General features: G+C 43.2%; 1 protein-coding gene across 1 annotated transcript in view; it reads left to right on the forward strand.

The window, feature by feature from the left end:
* tbc1d9 (TBC1 domain family, member 9 (with GRAM domain)) overlaps nt 1–26,367 on the forward strand; it is a 34,377-nt gene that overhangs the window by 2,362 nt on the left and 5,648 nt on the right. The window contains exons 2-15 of the mRNA XM_071407541.1: nt 5,644–5,754; nt 8,802–8,920; nt 9,510–9,738; nt 10,010–10,086; nt 10,201–10,385; nt 18,111–18,318; nt 19,531–19,737; nt 20,096–20,275; nt 21,573–21,723; nt 23,548–23,762; nt 24,494–24,611; nt 24,860–25,145; nt 25,685–25,814; nt 26,099–26,197. Coding sequence (XP_071263642.1) covers nt 5,644–5,754; nt 8,802–8,920; nt 9,510–9,738; nt 10,010–10,086; nt 10,201–10,385; nt 18,111–18,318; nt 19,531–19,737; nt 20,096–20,275; nt 21,573–21,723; nt 23,548–23,762; nt 24,494–24,611; nt 24,860–25,145; nt 25,685–25,814; nt 26,099–26,197 — 2,315 coding nt within the window. The remainder of the gene's footprint in view (nt 1–5,643; nt 5,755–8,801; nt 8,921–9,509; nt 9,739–10,009; nt 10,087–10,200; nt 10,386–18,110; nt 18,319–19,530; nt 19,738–20,095; nt 20,276–21,572; nt 21,724–23,547; nt 23,763–24,493; nt 24,612–24,859; nt 25,146–25,684; nt 25,815–26,098; nt 26,198–26,367) is intronic.

A 26,367-nucleotide genomic window follows, 5' to 3' on the forward strand; every position in this document is an offset into this window, starting at 1 on the left:
AAGTTAGCCCCCGAACCAACACTCTGCCTCTCCCTATTGTCTCGGGGCAGCGACAATAGCGACACAAAGCGTGCGGTGGCGATATGTGATGATGTCATTGTTATGTGAATACTGAGCGGACCGTGTGGTGTGCCAGTTGGCCTGCTGAGGAGAGGAGAGAGCCCGGGCACAATGACTGGCACTGCCCAGTAAACACCCCCTTTCAGCGGGCAGAGAAAGCCAAGCGAGCACCTGGTCCTCCTGGGGCATATGGAAGGGCACCAGGGCCAACGCTTTTTGACTTATAGCCATATTTATGAGGCTACTTGATATGAGGAAAAGTCAACATTATCATTTTTTTGATTTAATTGATTTATAGAGACTGGAAACAGATTTTTCTTTTACAGTTTCATTATAGACGACTAGTTCCCCTAAATCAATCTTAAGTCATAAGATTTGAAAAATGTCACGCTTCAATTGTGAAATGTTGACGATAATAATTTGGTAGGTGCTTATATTGGTTCTATTTCCCACTTGTACAATTGTGTATTAATACACATGTGAATTGGAAATGTTTGTTTTTGCATATCCCCACTCCTTGAGACACCCTCGGAGAGTGGTGTCTCTGCCAGGGTCTGCCATTATCTTCGGCGACGCTGGAGCAATTTGGGTTAAGTGCTTTGCTCAAGGGCACATGGGCAGATTTTTCACCTTGTCGGTTCGGGAGTTAGAACTAGCGACCTTTCGGGTACTGGTCCAATGCTCTAACCACTAGGCTACCTTCCACCCCAAATGTTGGATTGTAGCTTATTCACCATATGATACTTTCAATGCAAAAATGACACTATCCAAGGGACAATAAGCTAACCTATATTACCTAACATTTCACAATAGTGTGACATTTTGGAATCGTTATGACCTGAAACTCTACTAGGCCTACATGTGTTGGGTGACTAACATCACGTACACATGATGACATCGCCCTCAATAGACACTTGGACTAGACTTCTAACCATCGACCTCTTTAACCATCGACCATTACCCACACAATCATCTGCTGCTTTACATCACCTATCTGTCTTATCTGGTGACCTCTGACCTGGAGGTACACATTGAGGCTTGGGAAAGAAGAAAAGGAATAACACTACAGTTGTGTTACAGGGGGTTCGGTTAGAGAAACATGACTTAAAATAACATGTATGGTGTGACTTCGTATCAGGTTCTTGTTATTTGAAACAACATTGATTCTCAGCCAGTGGGGTGATTAGGTGCTGTGTCAGTACTTGGGAGAATATAGACCAGTGTTTCTGCTGGTGGTGGTGCTGGTGGTGGTGCTGGTGGTGCTGCTCCACAGCAAAATCATTACCGCCACGTCCCAAAAAATATTGAACATGAGAAAATATTTCTGCCGATGATAGAACAGTCCACATTTACTTTTCCTCTGCAAACAAACAAGTAATGAATATAGAAATCGGGTAACCCCGTAGTAGAATAGTTCATCTTTTATAGTCGGCTTGTTTTTGTGTGTTCTATGCAAGATAAATATTATTTCCGTGGCACATTCAAGTGCCATAAGGAGGGAAACATGCATTCTGACAAGCAGTCGATGCATGCATATTTCTCAACTCCTAAATATGCACGAACTGCACCAGGCAGTTTTTAGTGCATTGGGGATATTTGGGATAAATGTAACACTGGTCAATTGTAGGATAACTTTGAGGTAAAACACCACCATACCTTAAGTACAGGCAGGGGGTGTGTTACCCCGGGTGACTAGTTACCCTAACAGGTAGCTAGCTCTACATTATATTCACTGTGTTTATGCATAATAACTAGTTAAAATAATTGGCTAATGATTAGCCCAATAGGGTAACTGCAGACAGGTAGTCCCATGCTTCAGACTATTTATTTGCACTTCTCTGCATCAGTTGGGCTACAGGTGATAATGCTTATTGCTAATGGCATACCTGATAATATGGACCATGCATAGACTATATGCATTGTCCAATATGTTAAAATATTTTTTCAAAATAATTTTACAAATGTGTTAGTGCGCTCATTTCTGGAGGTGGAAATTATATTTTAGATGGTGTCAGCATAATTAAATTTTTGGAGTAGAAAGTCATTTTTTTAATAAGTCACCAGTACTGCGCTACTCAGTCCTTCTCCATAAAAATGATCTGGCAGGGAACCCAGACCCCCAAAGCAAGGGTGAGGAGGGACCCTTCCTTCAATCCCCATTGGAACTTCCTCTACACTGCTACACATTTTTCCAGATGAAACACTGAAATAGACCCAACAGAAAGCAGGACGGAGACCGATGAAAAGGAGAGGAAAACCGATTGCTTTTGCTCAAAGATGTTTTTTTCCCCCACTCTTGAGTGGAAAGTAGGAACTAGCCGTCTCAGCTGAACAGAGAATGGAGCTTTACTAAGTAACAATAGGCAGCCCAGCTTCTGACCTTGTTTCCTGGCTTCTCCAATCTATAAAAAGTCCAAAACATCACATGATGCTGGTCTGTTCTCCAGTCTACTGTATGTAGACTCGGGCTCGTTTCTTTCCATCCCCACCCACAACAAAGGAAGCATTTCTCATCATTGGAGCTTAGTTTCTGTACATCTTGTTTTTCTTTGGTCGTGTGTGTGTGTGTTAGTTACGTGGGAGGTGTTGAAAGTACAATCAAATGTATAGGAACATATAGTCACAGACAATTGTGTGGTTTCCCAAAGTTCATGTTATAGATTAAAGGGTAAACACCAAGCTATAGGTCTGGGGTCCGCCTTCTCTTCACCATATACAAAACACCACAGTACAGTAGCTCATGTTAACTCTTGTTATTATAGCATGGTGTAGGATCATGTGTTCTGAGGGGAAAGTAGCCCTCTGATCAAAACAAATAATATTGTCACGATGATGTAGGGTGCACTAATTCATTCTTCATAAAATACCATGCATACTAATCCTCTCCATTGCTGTTGATATCTTAACTGTGTAGATTATTTGGAGTGCGCGGTGTGAGCTGTAGGTTGCATGCAGTCGTAGAAGTCACAGGATGTTGTGGGTGTCATCCTTCAGTGGGTCTCACTCGTCAGTGGTCTCTTTTGTTGTGCTTGACACCTGTATTTCCTGTGTTAACCCCTAACACACATCCCTGCAACACCGCTGGGTTCAGGTCATGCCCTGCCTACCCAACTGAGGTGCTTCACAGGTATTGGTTCAGTGTTCTGCAAATCCATGTCTTGAGGTAACCCCCATGGTTGCACATGTGTCAGCCCAGCACAAGCACATTCAATTCAACTAGTCAACTCATGTTCTTAGTTGAATGTGGTGTTAGTGCTGGGCTAGACCAAAAATGTGCAACCCTGGGGGTTCCAGAACTGGACTTAACACTGTTCAACAGAAACAAGTGTTTGAAACTGAAAATGTCATTTTATGCCCACAACATGTTTGTCAGAAAAGCCCAGATCCTGTCATTAGCCAGCCCCAAGTAACAACAACAGCTTCGGTGTCTGTGCTAACCCTTTGAAATGGAGGCTAACACACAAACCTTTTGTATATCGGCCAAGCTGTTCTGTTCTCTCCCATCTAGTTTATTTTCTGTTTCCCTGTGATTTCATACTGTAGCTTTGTTCTGCTTTGCCATTGTAGTTAACACTTGAAACAAATAAATATTATAACTGTACAGTAACCTTATCAATGGTGACTAATGTGAAGATACAGTTGAAAGTTTGTCTGCTGGGTTTTGTTCACGGTGAGTGCAACTACAGGTATAGGCTTAGTTCAGATGGGAAATCTCAAGCCCTTAACACTTGTCAGAACCGACGGCCATATTGTTTACGACCATCCAGTGTGAAACCTGAATTGCCCTTACTGCCTATTAAAGGCCCACTCTGTGATATTTACAGCCGTTTTTGATCATATTCAATTAATATGTTAATGATATATTAATTATCTATTTGCCTTTAATCATTATTTAAGCACTTCTCATTGAATTCGTCCTAACCTTTTATTGCGCCCTGCATAGGATTAAAAGAGAGAAAACAGGAGAGAGGAGAATAGAGGGAGGGAGAAATGGAGCCCCAGAGATGTAATTGTATTCAGATGTCTTCATTAGAGCAGCTAGTGGAGATGAGTGGTGTCCCAGAAGTCCTCCAGCAGACATTATGTATAGAGGGAAGAATATCATCCAGACTGGCTGTTTTGGTTTCTCTTGCTCCATTTCTGCATGTCTATCTCTCTCCCTGTCTGTCTCTGTCCCCCTCTCTCCCCATATTGCTCTTTTCGTCTATCTCGGTCTGTGTGACTCATAGAATTGTATGCGTCCGATGCGCCACTGGCAAAAAGCTGTCGTGGCAATGGTAAAATTCCCAATAGGGAATAAAGTTTCGGGGCAAACTGTGGAATATGGCAGTCAAAAAGCTTCTTTCTATCAAAGGTTGAGTTTGTTGGAGTGTCATTTCCACTCAAACTTTGATGACAACATGTTAGTGTAGACCCCAAGGCATAAAAAAAACGAGACTTTTTTTGGAATTGTGGTACCAGTTTCTTCTGATTTTCTGATCTTGTGGTTTACAATAGACAGTAGCTAGACACTAGTCATGTATTATTACTGTATCAGAGATGAGAAGCATTAGAGTGATAAAACAACTCTTAGAGACAGGAGTTATTGGCTTCTTTCAGCTGTCATAAGTCCGTAATCTGTCCATCTATCTCTCCACTTCCCTCGTTCACTAGATTATAGGGGATTCATCCCTTCTCCATTAGATTATAGGGGATTCGTCCTTTTTATTCCAGGTGACTTTACTCTCACCTTCTCTCCGCATCGATCTGTCACATGGGAAATCTGAGCTCTGTGCCATCTGCCCATCCACCCCACTTCTCCATACAAGAACATTGATACCAGATTCACACATTAGTGCCAACCTGAACCGAACTGTGCTGGCTGGGATATTTTTTTAACTTTCTTTTCCAGCACAGTTCCAGCAACTAGGGTGGATGTGTAACCAGGCCAGCCCAGACCCCATCCACTAAATGTCTCAGAGTAGGAGTGCTGATCTAAGATCAGGTCCCCACCTGTCCATATAAACGTATCTAATTACGATCTAAAAGGCTAAACCGATCTGAGTTCAGCACTCCTACTCTGAGATGCTTTGTAGATACGGGCACAGCCCTGGTTTGTGTGGCTCGGTTTGGTCCTATAATATAAATTGGGCATGAAGCAGTCAAGACAGGAAAGCCACAGCTGCCCGTCAGCCCTAAATGCCCCTTCCTCCTCCCTCTATTTCATAAGTGGTGATCTCATAGCCGGAGGGCTCCATCAAGGGCCTTTCGAGGAGAGCATAAGTGGTCTAACAAGGGTTAATGTACCAGAACGGTCTGCTGTCTCACATGGTGGAGGGGGGTGCTTTGTTACGTGTCCGAAATGGGCTAAAACAGAAACTCTTTTGTTGGGTTTTGCTTTGAAGTCATTTTTTAGGGGGAGGATTCATGACTTGTTTGTATTTGCTTTTAAGTTCTTGGATCACTTACAGGTTTTATTTTCCATCCTCAAGACAATCAATGCATTATCTATTCAATTTCCAAAGAATGTTGTATACATGATCATGATATTCCCACAGTGTCTCCCTCCCTAACCCACGGTATTCCCTGCTCCTCCCACCGCAGGTCTGTTGGTGGGAACACTGGACGTGGTGCTGGACTCCAGTGCTCGAGTGGCCCCCTACAGAATCCTTTACCAGACACCTGACTCCCTAATCTACTGGATCATTGCTCATGGTGTGTACTGTGTGTGTACTGTCTGTGTATAGTTCTCTCTCGCTCTTTCTTTCTCTCCCCCCTCCCCCTTGCACACAAGGTCCTCTCTTCCTGCACCATGTTCTCACTTCCTGCTAATGCCAAGCATCACGTCATGGCCCACTGCTCTTAAAGGGCTAGACTGGGGGGAAACGGATACCAGGAATGGGAATTGATGGTGATTCGCTTAAAATATGAGGGGCTGTCATGATTTTTTTTGTTAATTAGCTAGCATGGTAAATCTTACATTACATCTGCTCACTTCATCCGTTAACACTCTCTCTTTGCATGTTAAAGGGTTAACCACCCTAATGTCCTATATGGAAAAGCTAAAAGGTTAACTCAGGGCTGTAAATGTAAGATACTGACATGATCTCAACCAAATGGGCTATCTCATCACACCTCTTTTGGCTAGTTACAATGGTTTGTGACATCACAGAAACCCCAATCTTCACCTGCCTCTTTCCTTGAGCAGTTATGTCACACAAATCATTTATTACTGCGGAGGAGCCATGATGCAATCACACGGACCCAACATGACAAGCGGGCGGGAAAGGAAAGATTTATTTTTAAAGAGGGATCATTGTGTAAGTAAGGAGAGGCTTCAGAACTATACTCCCCAGACGTAATGAACAATGGCTCTGTTGTTAAATGAACGGAGAGACACACTCACACTGCAACCCTTTTGACCATGACTCTTGAGTTTAGTTTTAGTTAGGGGGTCACGGGTGCCAGGTAGGTCATGCCTACCGGTAATGTTTTGATTTCTCCTTTTTGTTTGTGAGTCAGTCTCATCTGTCAGACATATAGTCTAGACCAATACAAAGGACTGATGACAAAGTCGGTATTAGAATGTAAACTTTTCCTAAGTCCTTATAACATTGATAGAAATAACTTAGTTATTTTGCGTTGTATTACCCAAAATGAAATGATCACGGAAATAATAAGATCAAAACACATTGCACACAACAATTTGACTTTTCTCATCACAAAAGAATAATATGTTGACTTAGGAAAGTCCTGCACACACACAGCATCCATGATACAATAGAAAGGTCTGTAGCTCAATCTGGCTTTATGGGGGGAAGACGGAGGTGGTGGATCGAAAAGCCTGTGTTGTGTTGGAGGACTTTGAATAGTGTGTGACTACGCGCATGTGTATTTGCCTTAGTGAGTGCTCCCATATGGAAAAAGGAGTAGGGGAAAGAAACAGGAGAGAAGACCCTCTCTGAAATGGAAGCCCAGAGAAGAAGACTCCTGAGGGCTGGCAACCACTCCTTCCTCCCCTCTCCCTATCTGCCCATCCTCCAGCACAGAGGGAGAGTGGAGCAGTCTGTCTGCCAGACGTCATCACTAATGTAGCTAAGAGATGAGCAGCAGTGGGCTACTTACAGGGGAGACGGATGAGGCCTCTAACGATAGTGGACACTGCACTGAGGTTTCTGTGCTAGCAGGCTCTGCCTTGACTGGCTCTCAGATTTCACTAGCGCTAAGTAGCTGCTAACAAGTAGCCACAGTAGCACCAATAGGGATTTGCCTGCCAATACTATTCAAAATTCTCCCTGAATTTAAGGTGTGCTGTATCGCAGGGCATTATTATTTCACCTTTTTAAGTAGGATCGTAACATATCTGAAGCTAATTAGCCAATAGCGCTCTAGCCATGAACTTATCGCCATATGTGTGGTAGTAAATCTAGGCCGAGCAGAGGGGATGGCCAAGTAATCTCAGTGGCTGGGCTGTCTAGATTTAATCAAACTTTATTTATATAGCACATTTCTTAGAGGATGCGTTTTAAAGTGCTTAACAAATAAAATAAAAGGTGAGAAAGATAAAAACAAAGTTTTCTATTTAAATGACTAAGACAATAAAAAATGTAAGAGACAACTTAAAATAGTAAAATAACAGTACACATGAGGCTAATGCATTAAAATAAATGTGATTATATATGGGAATATGATTAAAAAGAACCCTAAGTAAAAGCATGTCTAGAGGCTGTTCTAAAGGCCAGGACCATAGTGGTTGAAGGCAGCCTCACCAAACGTTGTGGTTCAGAGTGACCTTTGGAACAGCTGAAAGGCCAGTGATAGAGGATCTGAGGGACAACCTGGCACATATGCTTTTAAGATATCAGACATGTATTCAGGTGCAAACCCACGTAGTGCTTTAAAAATCAATAAAGCCATTTTAAAATCCGCTCTAAAACAAACAGGCAACCAATGCAGTGACTGTGCTCTCCTCCTGGCCTTTGGAAGCACACGTGCTGCGGCATTCTGAATGAATTAAAGCTGGCCAATGTTTTTTTTTGAGGGGGGAGACCAGACAGGAGTGCATTGCAATAATCAAGCCTGTCAGTAATAAAGACATGCATTAGTCAGTGTGGACTTGACAGAGGAATGGTCACACTTTGACAATATTTCTAAGGTAATTAAAAAGCTGATTTGTTCACATTTCTGATGTGGGCCTTCACTGGCCCAATGCTCTAGCCTAGTGGTTAGAGCGTTGGGCCAGTAAACGAAAGGTTGCTAGATTGAATCCCCGAGCTGACAGGGTAAAAATCTGTTGTTCTGCCCCTGAACAAGGCAGTTAACCCACTGTTGCTAGGCCGTCATTGTAAATAAGAATTTGTTCTTAACTGACTTGCCTGGTTAAAAAAAAATATATATATTTTTTAGGTCAGTCTAAAATAACACCTAGGTTTATAGCCTGGTGGGTTGTGTCTAGTAGTCTTGATTAGCCGTCTGAACAGCTGGTTACTGCTGTCTGTACTGTCTTTCCCCTTGTCTCTGTTACTGGTCCTGAATCATGTACTTCCATACTACTTAGTATCCAGAAGAGTAGGTTAGGATTCCAAGTATGATAAACATGTTTAATTTGCATACAATTGTAAGAATGATGAAGAGCGTATCAGACGACATGCTGTAATGTCTCAAAGAAAATGAGGAATGGGTGAATCTCCATGCCTCCACATTCTCCTGGGAGCCCATTGTAATCTCCTCCTCCGTCTCTTCTCCCCTCCCTCGTTCCATAGGGTGCTCCCGTAAGGAGATCACAGAGCACTGGGAGTGGCTGGAGCAGAACCTCCTGCAGACACTGTCCATCTTTGAGAACGAGAATGACATCACTACCTTTGTCAAGGGCAAAGTTCAGGTACTGTTTAGTGTATATATGAGTCACTTAGCACATGCTGGTCTCTAAAGAAACAGTATGGACTTCTCTGGGATTTGGAAGGTTGGTTGTGTTTAGAGGGGTTGCATGGTGGGGTTTGGAATTTCACAATTCTTTGTGATGGTGTTTGTGACAATAGTAATGGTGGTTGTCAGCAATTCATTTTGACAGTTTGGACATTGAAACGTATGACATTTACCTGTGAAATGTTTGTCATGCCAGGTGTAATATTAGCCTAGCATGTAGTCAAACTAGTATTGTCAAAATAACTCCTGCCAGGGGCAAAATAACAAAGCCCGGCTGTATTTACTATTGTAACCTAAAAACAGGTCCAGCTACTGACACAGCCTCTAAATCAGGTTCTGTATTTATCTGTATGGAGATAAAGTCGTTCTTACTCAATGAATAGATTACAAAAGCTAGCCAGATAAGATTTATTTTGTTCTCTCACTTTGTCTGCCACTCACTCTCTCACTTTCTTGCTATCTCTATTTTAAAATGAATTGTTGAACTTTTTTATTGATTTTCTCTCTCAAAGTCCTTCACTCCCTCTATTTCTCTCTTGCCCCAGGGTATTATCGCCGAGTACAACAAGAACCACGACGTGAAGGAGGACGATGACACTGACAAATTCAAGGAGGCCATCTGTACGTTCCGTAAGCTGTTTGGCATGCCTGAAGAGGAGAAGCTGGTCAACTACTACTCCTGTAGCTACTGGAAGGGCCGTGTGCCCCGGCAGGGCTGGCTCTACCTCAGCATCAACCACATCTGCTTCTACTCTTACCTGCTGGGGAAAGAAGGTAGGGACCACTGGCATGCTGGCACAGGTACACACACCACTGCATCACTGGTGGGTACTACATACCGATTATGCATAGCTTTTGAAGACCCTTCAGAAGTCCCAAAAATAGTACAACCCCTTGATATTTTTCTGGGTGGATACAATGTATTTTTTAAGATGAAGTGATGTATATTTGAAACGATCAGCTTTTATGCAACCAAAAAAATGAATAAAGGCAACCATCTATCTTTCCCTCTCTGTCTCTCTCGCCCTCTTTCTTCCCCCCTCAGCCAAGCTGGTGATCCGCTGGGCCGACATCACCCAGCTGGAGAAAAGCGCCACCCTCCTCCTCCCCGATGCAGTCAAGGTGAGCCTTGTAAATGATATCAACTATACTGCATGTTACCATCGCTTTAACGTCTCTTTTGTCCATCCACACACCCCTCTAACCTTCATTCATGCTTCCATTCCTCGGGCCAAGGTGAGCACTCGGGTGACTGAGCACGTCTTCTCGGTCTTCCTCAACATCAACGAGACCTTCAAGCTGATGGAGCAGCTGGCCAACATCGCCATGAGACAGCTCCTTGACAACAAGGGCTTTGAGCAGGACCGCTCTCTGCCCAAACTCAAGAGGAAGACACCCAAAAAGGTGTCTGCCCTCAAGAGGTGAGGTTTGATGGAGGGGGTTCTGGGGAGGTTCTGGGAAGGTTTGGTGAGGCTGGATGTTGTAGTTGAGAGATTTTTGTTGATCTCCCCTCAATAGGTTCGGTTGATAGTTGAGGAGGATTGGTTTCTGGGGAGATGCAGTAAGTTTAGTCATGATGTAGTCATTTATAATGCTGCACAACATTCTTTGCTGCGGGTGACCTATAACCATTCACAACCATTCCATGTGGTTGCATGGCGTTGTAAGTTTTACACAGTTTAATAAACAATATACCAAGACTTAACTCAATGACTACATAAGACCACCAACAAACAACTAAAATGACTTCAGAGGAAAGAAATGTATAGTCTTGTTCCAACATGCCTGAAGGAAAAGCAGCTGAGGAGGTGTTAGTAGTATATTAAAACGGGCTTCCTTTCTAGTAGTTTGGCTCACAGCCACTTTTGCATTCTTTAAATCTACAGCACGACTTTGTCATAATCCTTTTAGGTACAGCTCAACTTTTACTGGCGCTATTAACTTTGAACACCCAAGCTTGCGTCATTGGCCCAAGACTTTCAAATGTATTACCCTCAAGACAGATTCCAACTTTCTAACCACTACCCATACTGTTGCCCCATCTAGATGTCTATTGTAGTAGTAACTGTTGCCCCATCTAGATGTCTATTGTAGTAGTAACTGTTGCCCCATCTAGATGTATATTGTAGTAGTAACTGTTGCCCTATATAGATGTCTATTGTAGTAGTAACTGTTGCCCCATCTAGATGTCTATTGTAGTAGTAACCGTTGCCCCATCTAGATGTCTATTGTAGTAGTAACCGTTGCCCCATCTAGATGTCTATTGTAGTAGTAACTGTTGCCCCATCTAGATGTCTATTGTAGTAGTAACTGTTGCCCCATCTAGATGTCTATTGTAGTAGTAACTGTTGCCCCATCTAGATGTCTATTGTAGTAGTAACTGTTGCCCCATCTAGATGTCTATTGTAGTAGTAACTGTTGCCCCATCTAGATGTCTATTGTAGTAGTAACTGTTGCCCCATCTAGATGTCTATTGTAGTAGTAACTGTTGCCCCATCTAGATGTCTATTGTAGTAGTAACTGTTGCCCCATCTAGATGTCTATTGTAGTAGTAACTGTTGCCCCATCTAGATGTCTATTGTAGTAGTAACTGTTGCCCCATCTAGATGTCTATTGTAGTAGTAACTGTTGCCCTATATAGATGTCTATTGTAGTAGCAGCTGTTGCCCCATCTAGATGTCTATTGTAGTAGTAACTGTTGACCTATATAGATGTCTATTGTAGTAGTAACTGTTGCCCCATCTAGATGTCTATTGTAGTAGTAACTGTTGACCTATATAGATGTCTATTGTAGTAGTAACTGTTGACCTATATAGATGTCTATTGTAGTAGTAACTGTTGCCCCATCTAGATGTCTATTGTAGTAGTAACTGTTGCCCCATCTAGATGTCTATTGTAGTAGTAACTGTTGACCTATATAGATGTCTATTGTAGTAGTAACTGTTGCCCCATCTAGATGTCTATTGTAGTAGTAACTGTTGCCCTATATAGATGTCTATTGTAGTAGTAACTGTTGACCTATATAGATGTCTATTGTAGTAGTAACTGTTGCCCTATATAGATGTCTATTGTAGTAGTAACTGTTGCCCTATATAGATGTCTATTGTAGTAGCAGCTGTTGCCCTATATAGATGTCTATTGTAGTAGTAACTGTTGCCCTATATAGATGTCTATTGTAGTAGTAACTGTTGCCCTATATAGATGTCTATTGTAGTAGCAGCTGTTGCCCTATATAGATGTCTATTGTAGTAGTAACTGTTGCCCTATATAGATGTCTATTGTAGTAGTAACTGTTGCCCTATATAGATGTCTATTGTAGTAGTAACTGTTGCCCCATCTAGATGTCTATTGTAGTAGTAACTGTTGCCCCATCTAGATGTCTATTGTAGTAGCAACTGTTGCCCCATCTAGATGTCTATTCTAGTAGCAACTGTTGCCCCATCTAGATGTATATTGTAGTAGTAACTGTTGCCCCATCTAGATGTCTATTGTAGTAGTAACTGTTGCCCCAGCTAGATGTCTATTGTAGTAGTAACTGTTGCCCCATCTAGATGTCTATTGTAGTAGTAACTGTTGCCCCATCTAGATGTCTATTGTAGTAGTAACTGTTGCCCCATCTAGATGTCTATTGTAGTAGTAACTGTTGCCCCATCTAGATGTCTATTGTAGTAGTAACTGTTGCCCCATCTAGATGTCTATTGTAGTAGTAACTGTTGCCCCATCTAGATGTCTATTGTAGTAGTAACTGTTGCCCCATCTAGATGTCTATTGTAGTAGTAACTGTTGCCCCATCTAGATGTCTATTGTAGTAGTAACTGTTGCCCCATCTAGATGTCTATTGTAGTAGTAACTGTTGCCCCATCTAGATGTCTATTGTAGTAGTAACTGTTGCCCCATCTAGATGTCTATTGTAGTAGTAACTGTTGCCCCATCTAGATGTCTATTGTAGTAGTAACTGTTGCCCCATCTAGATGTCTATTGTAGTAGTAACTGTTGCCCCATCTAGATGTCTATTGTAGTAGTAACTGTTGCCCCATCTAGATGTCTATTGTAGTAGTAACTGTTGCCCCATCTAGATGTCTATTGTAGTAGTAACTGTTGCCCCATCTAGATGTCTATTGTAGTAGTAACTGTTGCCCCATCTAGATGTCTATTGTAGTAGTAACTGTTGCCCCATCTAGATGTCTATTGTAGTAGTAACTGTTGCCCTATATAGATGTCTATTGTAGTAGTAACTGTTGCCCCATCTAGATGTCTATTGTAGTAGTAACTGTTGCCCCGTCTAGATGTCTATTGTAGTAGTAACTGTTGACCCATCTAGATGTCTATTGTAGCAGTAACTGTTGCCCCATCTAGATGTCTATTGTAGTAGTAACTGTTGCCCCATCTAGATGTCTATTGTAGTAGTAACTGTTGCCCCATCTAGATGTCTATTGTAGTAGTAACTGTTGCCCCATCTAGATGTCTATTGTAGTAGTAACTGTTGCCCCATCTAGATGTCTATTGTAGTAGTAACTGTTGCCCCATCTAGATGTCTATTGTAGTAGTAACTGTTGCCCCATCTAGATGTCTATTGTAGTAGTAACTGTTGCCCCATCTAGATGTCTATTGTAGTAGTAACTGTTGCCCCGTCTAGATGTCTATTGTAGTAGGAACTGTTGCCCCGTCTAGATGTCTATTGTAGTAGTAACTGTTGCCCCGTCTAGATGTCTATTGTAGTAGTAACTGTTGCCCCATCTAGATGTCTATTGTAGTAGTAACTGTTGCCCCATCTAGATGTCTATTGTAGTAGTAACTGTTGCCCCATCTAGATGTCTATTGTAGTAGTAACTGTTGCCCCATCTAGATGTCTATTGTAGTAGTAACTGTTGCCCCATCTAGATGTCTATTGTAGTAGTAACTGTTGCCCCATCTAGATGTCTATTGTAGTAGTAACTGTTGCCCCATCTAGATGTCTATTGTAGTAGTAACTGTTGCCCCATCTAGATGTCTATTGTAGTAGTAACTGTTGCCCCATCTAGATGTCTATTGTAGTAGTAACTGTTGCCCCATCTAGATGTCTATTGTAGTAGTAACTGTTGCCCCATCTAGATGTCTATTGTAGTAGTAACTGTTGCCCCATCTAGATGTCTATTGTAGTAGCAACTGTTGCCCCATCTAGATGTCTATTGTAGTAGTAACTGTTGCCCCATCTAGATGTATATTGTAGTAGTAACTGTTGCCCCATCTAGATGTCTATTGTAGTAGTAACTGTTGCCCCATCTAGATGTCTATTGTAGTAGTAACCGTTGCCCCATCTAGATGTCTATTGTAGTAGTAACCGTTGCCCCATCTAGATGTCTATTATAGTAGTAACTGTTGCCCCATCTAGATGTCTATTGTAGTAGTAACCGTTGCCCCATCTAGATGTCTATTGTAGTAGCAACTGTTGCCCTATATAGATGTCTATTTAGTAGCAGCTGTTGCCCTATATAGATGTCTATTGTAGTAGTAACTGTTGCCCTATATAGATGTCTATTGTAGTAGCAGCTGTTGCCCTATATAGATGTCTATTGTAGTAGTAACTGTTGCCCTATATAGATGTCTATTGTAGTAGCAGCTGTTGCCCTATATAGATGTCTATTGTAGTAGTAGCTGTTACCCCATCTAGATGTCTATTGTAGTAGTAACTGTTGCCCTATATAGATGTCTATTGTAGTAGCAGCTGTTGCCCTATATAGATGTCTATTGTAGTAGTAGCTGTTACCCCATCTAGATGTCTATTGTAGTAGTAACTGTTGCCCTATATAGATGTCTATTGTAGTAGTAACTGTTGCCCTATATAGATGTCTATTGTAGTAGCAAATGTTGCCCTATATAGATGTCTATTGTAGTAGCAACTGTTGCCCTATATAGATGTCTATTTAGTAGCAGCTGTTGCCCTATATAGATGTCTATTGTAGTAGCAACTGTTGCCCTATATAGATGTCTATTGTAGTAGCAGCTGTTGCCCTATATAGATGTCTATTGTAGTAGCAGCTGTTGCCCTATATAGATGTCTATTGTAGTAGTAACTGTTGCCCTATATAGATGTCTATTGTAGTAGCAGCTGTTGCCCTATATAGATGTCTATTGTAGTAGCAACTGTTGCCCCATCTAGATGTATATTGTAGTAGCAACTGTTGCCCCATCTAGATGTATATTGTAGTAGCAACTGTTGCCCCATCTAGATGTCTATTGTAGTAGCAACTGTTGCCCCATCTAGATGTATATTGTAGTAGCAACTGTTGCCCCATCTAGATGTCTATTGTAGTAGTAACTGTTGCCCCATCTAGATGTCTATTGTAGTAGCAACTGTTGCCCCATCTAGATGTATATTGTAGTAGCAACTGTTGCCCCATCTAGATGTCTATTGTAGTAGTAACTGTTGCCCCATCTAGATGTCTATTGTAGTAGCAACTGTTGCCCCGTCTAGATGTCTATTGTAGTAGTAACTGTTGCCCCATCTAGATGTCTATTGTAGTAGTAACTGTTGCCCCATCCAGATGTCTATTGTAGTAGTAACTGTTGCCCCATCTAGATGTCTATTGTAGTAGTAACTGTTGCCCCATCTAGATGTCTATTGTAGTAGTAACTGTTGCCCCATCTAGATGTCTATTGTAGTAGTAACTGTTGCCCCATCTAGATGTCTATTGTAGTAGTAACTGTTGCCCCATCTAGATGTCTATTGTAGTAGTAACTGTTGCCCCATCTAGATGTCTATTGTAGTAGTAACTGTTGCCCCATCTAGATGTCTATTGTAGTAGTAACTGTTGCCCCATCTAGATGTCTATTGTAGTAGTAACTGTTGCCCCATCTAGATGTCTATTGTAGTAGTAACTGTTGCCCCATCTAGATGTCTATTGTAGTAGTAACTGTTGCCCCATCTAGATGTCTATTGTAGTAGTAACTGTTGCCCCATCTAGATGTCTATTGTAGTAGTAACTGTTGCCCCATCTAGATGTCTATTGTAGTAGTAACTGTTGCCCCATCTAGATGTCTATTGTAGTAGTAACTGTTGCCCCATCTAGATGTCTATTGTAGTAGGAACTGTTGCCCCATCTAGATGTCTATTGTAGTAGTAACTGTTGCCCTATATAGATGTCTATTGTAGTAGTAACTGTTGCCCCATCTAGATGTCTATTGTAGTAGTAACTGTTGCCCCATCTAGATGTCTATTGTAGTAGTAACTGTTGCCCCGTCTAGATGTCTATTGTAGTAGTAACTGTTGCCCCATCTAGATGTCTATTGTAGTAGTAACTGTTGCCCCATCTAGATGTCTATTGTAGTAGTAACTGTTGCCCCATCTAGATGTCTATTGTAGTAGTAACTGTTGCCCCATCTAGATGTCTATTGTAGTAGTAACTGTTGCCCCATCTAGATGTCTATTGTAGTAGTAACTGTTGCCCCATCTAGATGTCTATTGTAGTAGTAACTGTTGCCCCATCTAGATGTCTATTGTAGTAGTAACTGTTGCCCCATCTAGATGTCTATTGTAGTAGTAACTGTTGCCCCATCTAGATGTCTATTGTAGTAGCAACTGTTGCCCCATCTAGATGTCTATTGTAGTAGTAACTGTTGCCCCATCCAGATGTCTATTGTAGTAGTAACTGTTGCCCCATCCAGATGTCTATTTAGTAGCAGCTGTTGCCCCATCTAGATGTCTATTGTAGTAGTAACTGTTGCCCCATCTAGATGTCTATTTAGTAGCAGCTGTTGCCCCATCTAGATGTCTATTGTAGTAGTAACTGTTGCCCCATCCAGATGTCTATTGTAGTAGTAACTGTTGCCCCATCTAGATGTCTATTGTAGTAGTAACTGTTGCCCCATCTAGATGTCTATTGTAGTAGTAACTGTTGCCCCATCTAGATGTCTATTGTAGTAGTAACTGTTGCCCCATCTAGATGTCTATTGTAGTAGTAACTGTTGCCCCATCTAGATGTCTATTGTAGTAGTAACTGTTGCCCCATCTAGATGTCTATTGTAGTAGTAACTGTTGCCCCATCTAGATGTCTATTGTAGTAGTAACTGTTGCCCCATCTAGATGTCTATTGTAGTAGTAACTGTTGCCCTATATAGATGTCTATTGTAGTAGTAACTGTTGCCCCATCTAGATGTCTATTGTAGTAGTAACTGTTGCCCCATCTAGATGTCTATTGTAGTAGTAACTGTTGCCCCATCTAGATGTCTATTGTAGTAGTAACTGTTGCCCCATCTAGATGTCTATTGTAGTAGTAACTGTTGCCCCATCTAGATGTCTATTGTAGTAGTAACTGTTGCCCCATCTAGATGTATATTGTAGTAGTAACTGTTGCCCTATATAGATGTCTATTGTAGTAGTAACCGTTGCCCCATCTAGATGTCTATTGTAGTAGTAACTGTTGCCCCATCTAGATGTCTATTGTAGTAGTAACTGTTGCCCCATCTAGATGTCTATTGTAGTAGTAACTGTTGCCCCATCTAGATGTCTATTGTAGTAGTAACTGTTGCCCCATCTAGATGTCTATTGTAGTAGTAACTGTTGCCCCATCCAGATGTCTATTGTAGTAGTAACTGTTGCCCCATCTAGATGTCTATTGTAGTATTATACTGTCATACTTGTTTGCAAATTGCTCTTTCACTCCATTGACCTGATTTTATTTTATTTTTCATACAAAGGAAAGAAAACATTTGAAATAGTTTTTGGGATGCATTTTAGGATACATGGGAAATATAAAACATTGGCCAAATGTATTTTAATGTGTGACATACATTTACAAATGTATTTGGAATACATAAATGTGTATGGAAATACACTGGGTACAAAACATTAAGAATGCCTGCTCTTTCCAAGATATAGACTGAAGTGGAGGAGAAAGGTTAAAGAAGGATTTTCAAGCCTTGAGACAGTTGAGTCATGGATTGTGTATGTGTGCTATTCACAGGGTGAATGGGCAAGACAATAGATTTAAGTGCCTTTTGAACAGGTTATGGTAGTAGGTGCCAGACGCACCGGTTTGTGTCAAGAACTGCACCGACAGTTAGTCTCAATTTACTGCTGCTATTTAAAGACAACAGATTATGTTCCGAATTAGATTCTTGACAGTCACTAGACTAGACAATCTCTTGAACCTTGCTGTCTCACCCAGGGACCTGGATGCCAGGGCTAAGAGCGAGCGTTACCGGGCCTTGTTCCGTCTGCCCAAGGATGAGAAGCTGGACGGACACACGGGCTGCACCCTTTGGACCCCCTTCAACAAGATGCACATCCTGGGCCAGATGTTTGTCTCCACTAACTACATCTGCTTCACTTCCAAGGAGGAGACCCTGTGCAGCCTCATCATCCCCCTAAGAGAGGTGAGTCTGGCTGGGTACAGACTCTGGTGATTGACCGTAGTCCTGGAGCTTAGTGTTGACCCGGAGCAGTAGTCTGCATTGACTGGAGCTCTCTGGGATTTCGGGTTGGTGACCGTTGAGCTAGACTTTTGTGACAATGTTGGATGATGCTAAGACATAAGTCAATGTGGGAGCACTATAGATTTGAGATTTTCCATCAGGAAAGAAAGGTTACCTTTGACAAGTTGTGCTGCTGTAGGGGGTGTACTAGCAGGGCAGTTAGAAAGAGCAGCAGCCGGCTTAACACTCTGGTAGGGGCTGTCACTCCCAATCTGCTTTAGTCACTGGCTGCCCCTCGCCCAGCCATTGCCTTGTCGATCAGGATTCCCCCCCCCCTGTCAAATCCTATCCCCATCAGCCATCTTAAACTACCAATCGCTGGCAGGGCAGAATGTGGATCGACGTCTAGTGTTACGATGTGTGGCACTGAATCAATTCAGTCACCTAGTATGTGGTTTGAACTGTTGATATGGTGAGACCTATTGTGTGCTTGGTATGGTATGTTGGCCTTTGGTCATTGCACATGAGAATATTGGCCTAAGTGGTTAGATGGGGAAATAAATCAATACACATGCGATGGGTTACTGTAATTCGTGTTCTACATCGAACACTTTCTCATATGAAATAGGAGATTTATATCTTGTGTTGCATCCCCATATCTTATGACTGACATGTGACTGGCATGTCTGTTGTGACTGGCATGTCTGTTGTCTGACACAACCCTGCACCTTGATTAATCAACCCTGCACCTTAGAGGCTGCTGCCCAATATACATGGAATCACTGGTCACTTGAATAATGTTTACTTACTGCATTACTCATCTCATATAATATATTTTATACTGTATTCAATTTACTAGTATTTTAGTCAATGCCACTCTGACATTGCTCGTCCTAATATCTTAACTCCATTCTTTTACTTTAGATTTGTGTGTATTGTTGTGAATTGTTAGATACTACTGCAGTGTTGGAGCTAGGAACACAAGCATTGCACTACACCTGCAATAACATCTGCTAAATATGTGTATGTGACCAATAACATTTTATTTGTTATGACTGGCATATCTGTTGTCTGACATATGACTGACATCTATTGTGACTGACATACCTGTTGTGACTGATACATAAATGACATATCTGTTGTGACAGACCTCTGTGTCTCTGTCCCTCCCAGGTGACGATAGTGGAGAAGGCGGACAGCTCCAACTTTTTGCCCAGCTCAGTGTCCATCAGCACCAAGAACAGGATGACTTTCCTGTTCGCCAACCTCAAGGACCGGGACTTCCTGGTCCAGAGGATCTCTGACTTCCTGCAGCAGACCACCTCCAAGATCTACTTCGAGAGGGAGATCACCGGGAGTGTGAACAGCTCCGACGATGAGGTGAGGGCACATCTATGTCATTGTATATCTAGGATGTTGTACATAATTTAGGTCTATACTCTTCCACAACTGCTCCCCAAGTTTGCTGATAAGTCTCCCTCTACTTCAGGTCTTCAGTAAATACTTTAGCATGATTATTATCACAGGTCTCTGATCAGCTCTTATCATAAAGCACACTGCATTAACTATCCTTACCCTGATCCTGGACTTGTTCTGCTCTCCACCAGGTGTATTCTCAGTAATATTAGTATGGCATCTCATCACAGGTCTCGGAACAGTTGTTATGATAAATTCATGATAATTGACTGCGTTAACAATCTCCTAATTCTGATCCTGAATCTGTCTCTCTCTCCTCTAGTTGTACTCCCAGCAGGGCTCTCTCCTCTCCAGCAGTCCCCAGCGCAGCAGTCTGGGCTCAGAGGGCTCCTCCGAGGGTGAGCGCCAGTTTAACCTCAATGACAACAGCGTGCCCACCGCCACCCAGGCCCTCATGACAATGTACCGCCGCCGCTCGCCGGAGGAGTTCAACCCCAAACTGGTACGGTCATTGAATGGTCACGGAATATGCAGTTCTGTTCACATGTTGGGGGCTCCTGAGTGGCGCAGCGGTCTAAGGCACTGCATCTCAGTGCTAGAGGTGTCACTACAGGCCCTGGTTCGATTCCAGGCTGTATCACAACCGGCTGTGATTGGGAGTCCCATAGGGCGGTGCACAATTGGCCCAGCGTCGTCCGGGTTAGGGTTTGGTCGGGTTAGGAATGTCATTGTAAATACGAATTTGTTCTTAAATGACTTGCCTAGTTAAATAAACATGTGGTCGAACACAAGAAGATGCTCTATTGCTATAGTAGAGAATTGGAAAGATTGCACATGATTGATGGAACTGAACTGGGACTAAATGAATTGAGTTAAACTCTTATTTACAGTGACAAAATATTGTAACAAACTGTAATTGCGTGTATATACCTACATGCTGAATAAGACATTGGGAATCCAATTTTCTGCATGTAATAACCTGAGGCTTTTCTCAAGCCTCAAATCAAATTGTTTTGCTTGCGTACACCTATTTAGCAGATGTGATTGCGGGTATAGCGAAGTGCTTGTGATCCGAGCTCCAACAGTGCGGTAATATCTAACAATACAAAACAAAGTTGCTTAGGAGCCAGAAACAGAGCGGCCATGTCTATCGGCGCCATCAGTGTCTCAACCTTGATCTAAAACAATGCTTGGGTTGCAGTCAGTGTGTTCTGTTCCTGCTCTAACCTCCAGCTGGCTTTGCATTGCACAGTTCAAAGGCCTGCAGGGAAGTTGCTGATGTAGACCAATGGAGGGGGAGTGTGTGGAAAGTATATTAGATCCGAGTTAATTGAAGTAAATAAAGCCTTAATGAAGTTCCTCAGACCTCTTGGGGAGTATTTGTGCTACATACGTCTGTGTCCAAAGTTAGAAATATTGTTTAGGCTTTGAAGGTTCTCTGGCTCGTTATTTAATGAGGTGGGATTTTTTTTTTGACTCCTACGAACCATCCTGATCTCTCGAGCTTACATTCTGCGTGTATTGAAACAATGTAAGCGTGCCAGATTAGGATGGTTCGTACGAGGCTAGTCATTTTTTTTGTGCTTTTTTTTTTGCTTTCTGCAGAGAAGTCGGGTTGTTGGCTCAGCTGTTACAAGGGTGTCTACTTTCTTTCTCTCGCTCTCTCTGTCCTTGAACATTCTGTAGTTCTCTCTAAGGGGAGCTTTACTGGCATGAAATGTGTCTCTTATGACATTTCTCTTTTTTTCTTTTTCTAACACATGCAAGATTATTAACTGTCAATTTCAATATTTCCCCAGGCCAAGGAGTTCCTGAAGGAACAGGCGTGGAAGAACCACTTCACCGAGTACGGCCAGGGGGTGTGTATGTACCGTACAGAGAAGACCAAGGACCTGGTGCTTAAAGGCATCCCAGAGAACATGAGGGGAGAGCTGTGGCTGCTCTTCTCTGGTGAGGCCAACAGTCGCACGCGTTCTCACAAACAGTCAGACGTGGGCATGATCTCACAATACACTCTCACATTCACTGTACATAGTCATTTGTATATGACATTATGCCCCCCGGTTCTTGACATTCATATACTCGACTTTCACTCATTCTGTATCTCCACAAGCCGTGCTGATACACACGCTCAAAGACCACAGATAGACAGTACTACGTGCTCATACACCAACTCCTAACCTGCATTCAGCATCGTGTGGTGGGACCACACATCTCATTACTATAGTTATTGTTACCACAGGAGGAAAAACAACAGTAAAAACACATCAGGTTTGGGGTTTTCCCAAACCCCCCTTTGTGGTATGAGCACAGAATGGTTCATCATCCAGGTGTATTAGAAGTATTGACAGTCAAATATTAGCTATTCTTTCAGTGTACATATGGATTTGGGTAGCCTCATTAAACATGCATTAGCTTGGCCTTGGCAACGCATTCCATTCCCATCTCCTGCCTGAGCAGCAGTATCTAACCCGTAACTGGGCTGCGTCCTTCACGTCCACTGCTACAGCATATTACAGTGAGAGCACACATTCTATAGTCTGCTTATTGTACGCCAAACTGAACACTGTCAGTCTGGTTTAACCAGGCTTTACAAACACAGCAGCTTATGTAGGGGTTGTGTTAGAGACGTAGGCCTACATTGTGACCACCGTAGCTGTGAAAAGCTGACCTATATAAATAAACCTGAAGAACCAGTTGGCCTACAGGGAGAGTCACTGCGAAGATCACCAAACAATGTTTTATTCTTCTTCCTGGAGGAAATGCCTTGCACCCACACGACAGCACTAACAATTAGCGACTATCTACCTGCTCTTTCCGTCCCCTAGTGACCTACTTGTGGTACCTTCCGCAGTCGCCATGGCAGCCATACATCTGCACTTCCTGGAGGGACTGGTGTGTTTACATGTTAGCCTAGCGTCTCTGTTGGCGAAGCTCGCTAGCTGTGTTTTTATGTGGAAGAAGATGCAGCATTTGAATGCAACCTCTATACTTGTCCCTCTACTCACACTCACTGTCACAGTGGGAACAGTTGATAAGCCTGAGTTTGACTGCGCTAGAAGAGTGAGTTTGAGGGTGGTCTGATTCAACAGACTTTTACCCAGGACCCCCCCCCCCCCCCTCTTAATGGTTTAGCCTGTGTTGTTGTTGCTGCTTCCACAGCTGGGAGTACGGGAGGGGGAGGGTTATAAAGGCACTAAGGTTTCAGTGTAGAAGGGATTCTGCCTAAAGTGAGAGTGAAAGGCTTACAACTGCATGTCTACTGGCTGCTTGCCACATCCGTCCGTTAGTAGAGATGGCATGTCTTGAGTTCTGGTTTCATCACTCTAACCATTTCTGAAACTGATTACATTGAATATGCAATGCCATTGCAATGCTAGCCTAACTTAGCCAGATGTAAAATAAACGCCTGAAACTAGATCCCATATATGGTCTTGAAGAGAATCAAAACATAACTTTTGGGGGGAGGTTCTCTTCTGCACTGTTCATCCAATCCAGTAAATGTGGAGGAGTCCAGATGGAGCGTTGCCTTGTTAACGTCCAAATGCGGAAGTCGCATCACAGGCTCTCTTTCCATTTCCCCCTGAAAACTGGAACATCCGTTTGTTAGCAATTCTCCTAAGGCTGTTGGTTGAAAGGTGGGCCTGACATTAACTTTGTTTCACCAGACCAATTTTTTTAAACAGCAATTGGCTGATGTTCTGGTGCCAGTGGGCCTCGTTTAACGCTATACTAACTGTGGTCACTATATTCCCCCCCCCCCCTCCCCCCCAGGGGCGATCAATGAGATGGCGACCCACCCTGGCTACTATGAGGACCTGGTAGAGAAGTCTATGGGGAAGTACAACCTGGCGACGGAGGAGATCGAGAGAGACCTGCACCGCTCCCTCCCTGAACACCCAGCCTTCCAGAACGAGATGGGGATCGCTGCCCTACGAAGGGTCCTTACTGCCTACGCCTTCAGAAACCCCAACATAGGCTACTGCCAGGTACACACATGGTATATAGTATACACACATGGTATATAGTGTACGCACACAGACGCACCAGTCCTGTCGCTCAAGATCCACTGCCAATTAGACGTCCGTCCAGGTAAGCAGGACGTCATGAGATTACTTCAAAACCGGCCTCTAGGGGCAATGTTGGCGCTATTACCTTTAAGTCCTGTGGACAGGGATGGCGGATGGGCGTAAACTGCGAGCTCCGGCTCTGAAAGTCGCGTGTTCAATCCCAGTGCTAAGCACTATTTTTGTCTATCCCAAACCTTAACCCTTAACTTAACCATTCGGAATGAATGCCTAATCTTCAAAATGTTATGTTTGTGGACAAACATCTGATTCTGCAGTGAGACCGTGAGCTTGTTACACACACACACATACACACTTATTTTACAACACAATCATTCACACTGCGCTTCAGTTTATAAAGGGTTAAGTCACATAGTAGTTTGCCACTTCTATAGCTGTCCTGACTCCCCCGCGGGTCCCTAATCTTGGTTCCCCCTGCGGGTCGAAGCCATGCGGTTCCCTCTTGACTGCCGGTCCATCTGTTGGCAGCTTGATACTCTGAAGACGTTTAACTCAGGCTGAAAAGACCTACTGTCACATAGCTGTTTATTTTGATTCTTGTTTTGCTTTTTGAAGGGTTTTAAGATTCTGTAAAGAAAAACGCTATAGAAGTTGAATGTATTATTCTGAATAATCTTGGTGGTTCTTCCTAGGCCATGAACATTGTGACGTCGGTGCTGCTGCTGTATGCTAAAGAGGAGGAGGCCTTCTGGCTGCTGGTGGCTCTGTGTGAGCGGATGCTGCCTGACTACTACAACACCAGGGTCGTAGGTCAGTTGGAAGCTTCTGGAATGAGGCTGTAGTAGGGCAATGGGTGGCTTTGTGGTCGACTGGTGTGTTTGCCTCTGCGTTTTTAACTTGGTCTCAGTGTCTCTATTTTATGTTTTGTGTTCAGATCTGTGTATGTGTCCCTCAGTCTTTGTGTATATCTGTTGGTATCGTTCTCCCTCTTACTGTATCAGTGTCCGGCATAGGCCTCTTTTTTCTGTCTTGCTAACCTCCCACTTCCTCTTCTCCAGGAGCTCTGGTAGACCAGGGTGTTTTTGAGGAGCTGGCCAGGGAGTACGTCCCTGAACTCTACGACTGCATGCAGGACCTGGGAGTCATCTCTACCATTTCCCTCTCCTGGTTCCTCACCCTGTTCCTCAGTGTCATGCCCTTCGAGAGTGCTGTGGTGGTGGTCGACTGCTTCTTCTACGAGGGCATCAAGGTCATCTTCCAGCTGGCGCTCAGCGTGCTGCACGCCAACATCCACCAGCTGCTGGGGGCAAAGGACGATGGAGAGGCCATGACCGTGCTGGGAAAGTGAGGACGGGTGGGGGTGGAAGACTGACAAGGGGCCAAAGATACTAAAACAGGGCTTTTCAATTTCGGTCCTGGAGGGCAGAAACACTGCTTGATTTGTTTCTACCTGGTAGTTAATTGTATTCACCTGGTGCACCAGGTCTGATGAAACCAGAAGGGTTTTAGCACTGCAGTACCAGAATTGGAACAGCCCTGGACTAAAGGGACATGACTGGTAGGCAAACTCATGACTGGAACACTGAACCTAACCTAACCTGAACCTAAACTAAAACACTAACCTTTGCCCTGACCTTAATCCTAACCATAACCAATTAGGTCATTCAACATGGGTTTGCTGGTCAGTCATGCTACTTTAGTTTTTCACTCAAAGAGCAGACCCCATGAGTCGGGTCAAAGGTCAAATTGTGTTGGCGGAAGTGACACGAGAGATCATCTTGTTTTGAAACACTGCAATAAGAACACTTCTTAATTCAATTAAAGCTTGATATTGATAAGCTGTCAGTATAAAGGATTTGGTTGTGTGACACATTTGTGTGTAGGTACCTGGACAGCGTGACCAATAAGGACAGCACCCTGCCTCCCATCCCCCACCTGCACTCCCTGCTGACAGACGATGGGGATCCCCACCCAGAGGTGGACATTTTCAAGCTGGTCCGCAGCTCCTACGAGGTGAGTCTTCGCACCATGACCAGGGCACTGCCCATCCACCCGTCATTCAATCATTCCTTCAATCTGTCAGAGATGGGGTCAATTCCATTTCAATTCAGTCAATTAAGTTGAAATGGAATTCAGCCCAACCCTGCTTCCTAGACCCATATGTATTCACTGGTAGAACTGTCACTCTGTTTTGACCTTTACTCTGGCTGGTGATTATGCAGTCTCAGTGAATATCCCAGCCGTAGGATAGCAGCAGTGTTGACCTCTCTCTCTCGGTCCCGTGTGGCTGTTTGTAGAAGTTTGGCTCCATCCGGGCAGACGTGATCGAGCAGATGCGCTTCAAACAGAGGCTAAGGGTCATTCAGACCATCGAGGACACCACCAAACGCAACGTGGTAACGACCCCTGCTATTACACACACTGTATGGTACACCAGATGTTGGGTGTGGAGGATTTCAAGTCATTTTAAGCCATTGTTTCTGCACTCAGGGATGTTCTTTAGAGGTTTAGGAGTGTGTGTTACTGATTGTATTCAATGCTGGTTAGTTCTGATCTCCTCACACAG

This window comes from Salvelinus alpinus, chromosome 6 (genome assembly GCF_045679555.1).
Source record: "Salvelinus alpinus chromosome 6, SLU_Salpinus.1, whole genome shotgun sequence".
Lineage (NCBI taxonomy): Eukaryota > Metazoa > Chordata > Actinopteri > Salmoniformes > Salmonidae > Salvelinus > Salvelinus alpinus.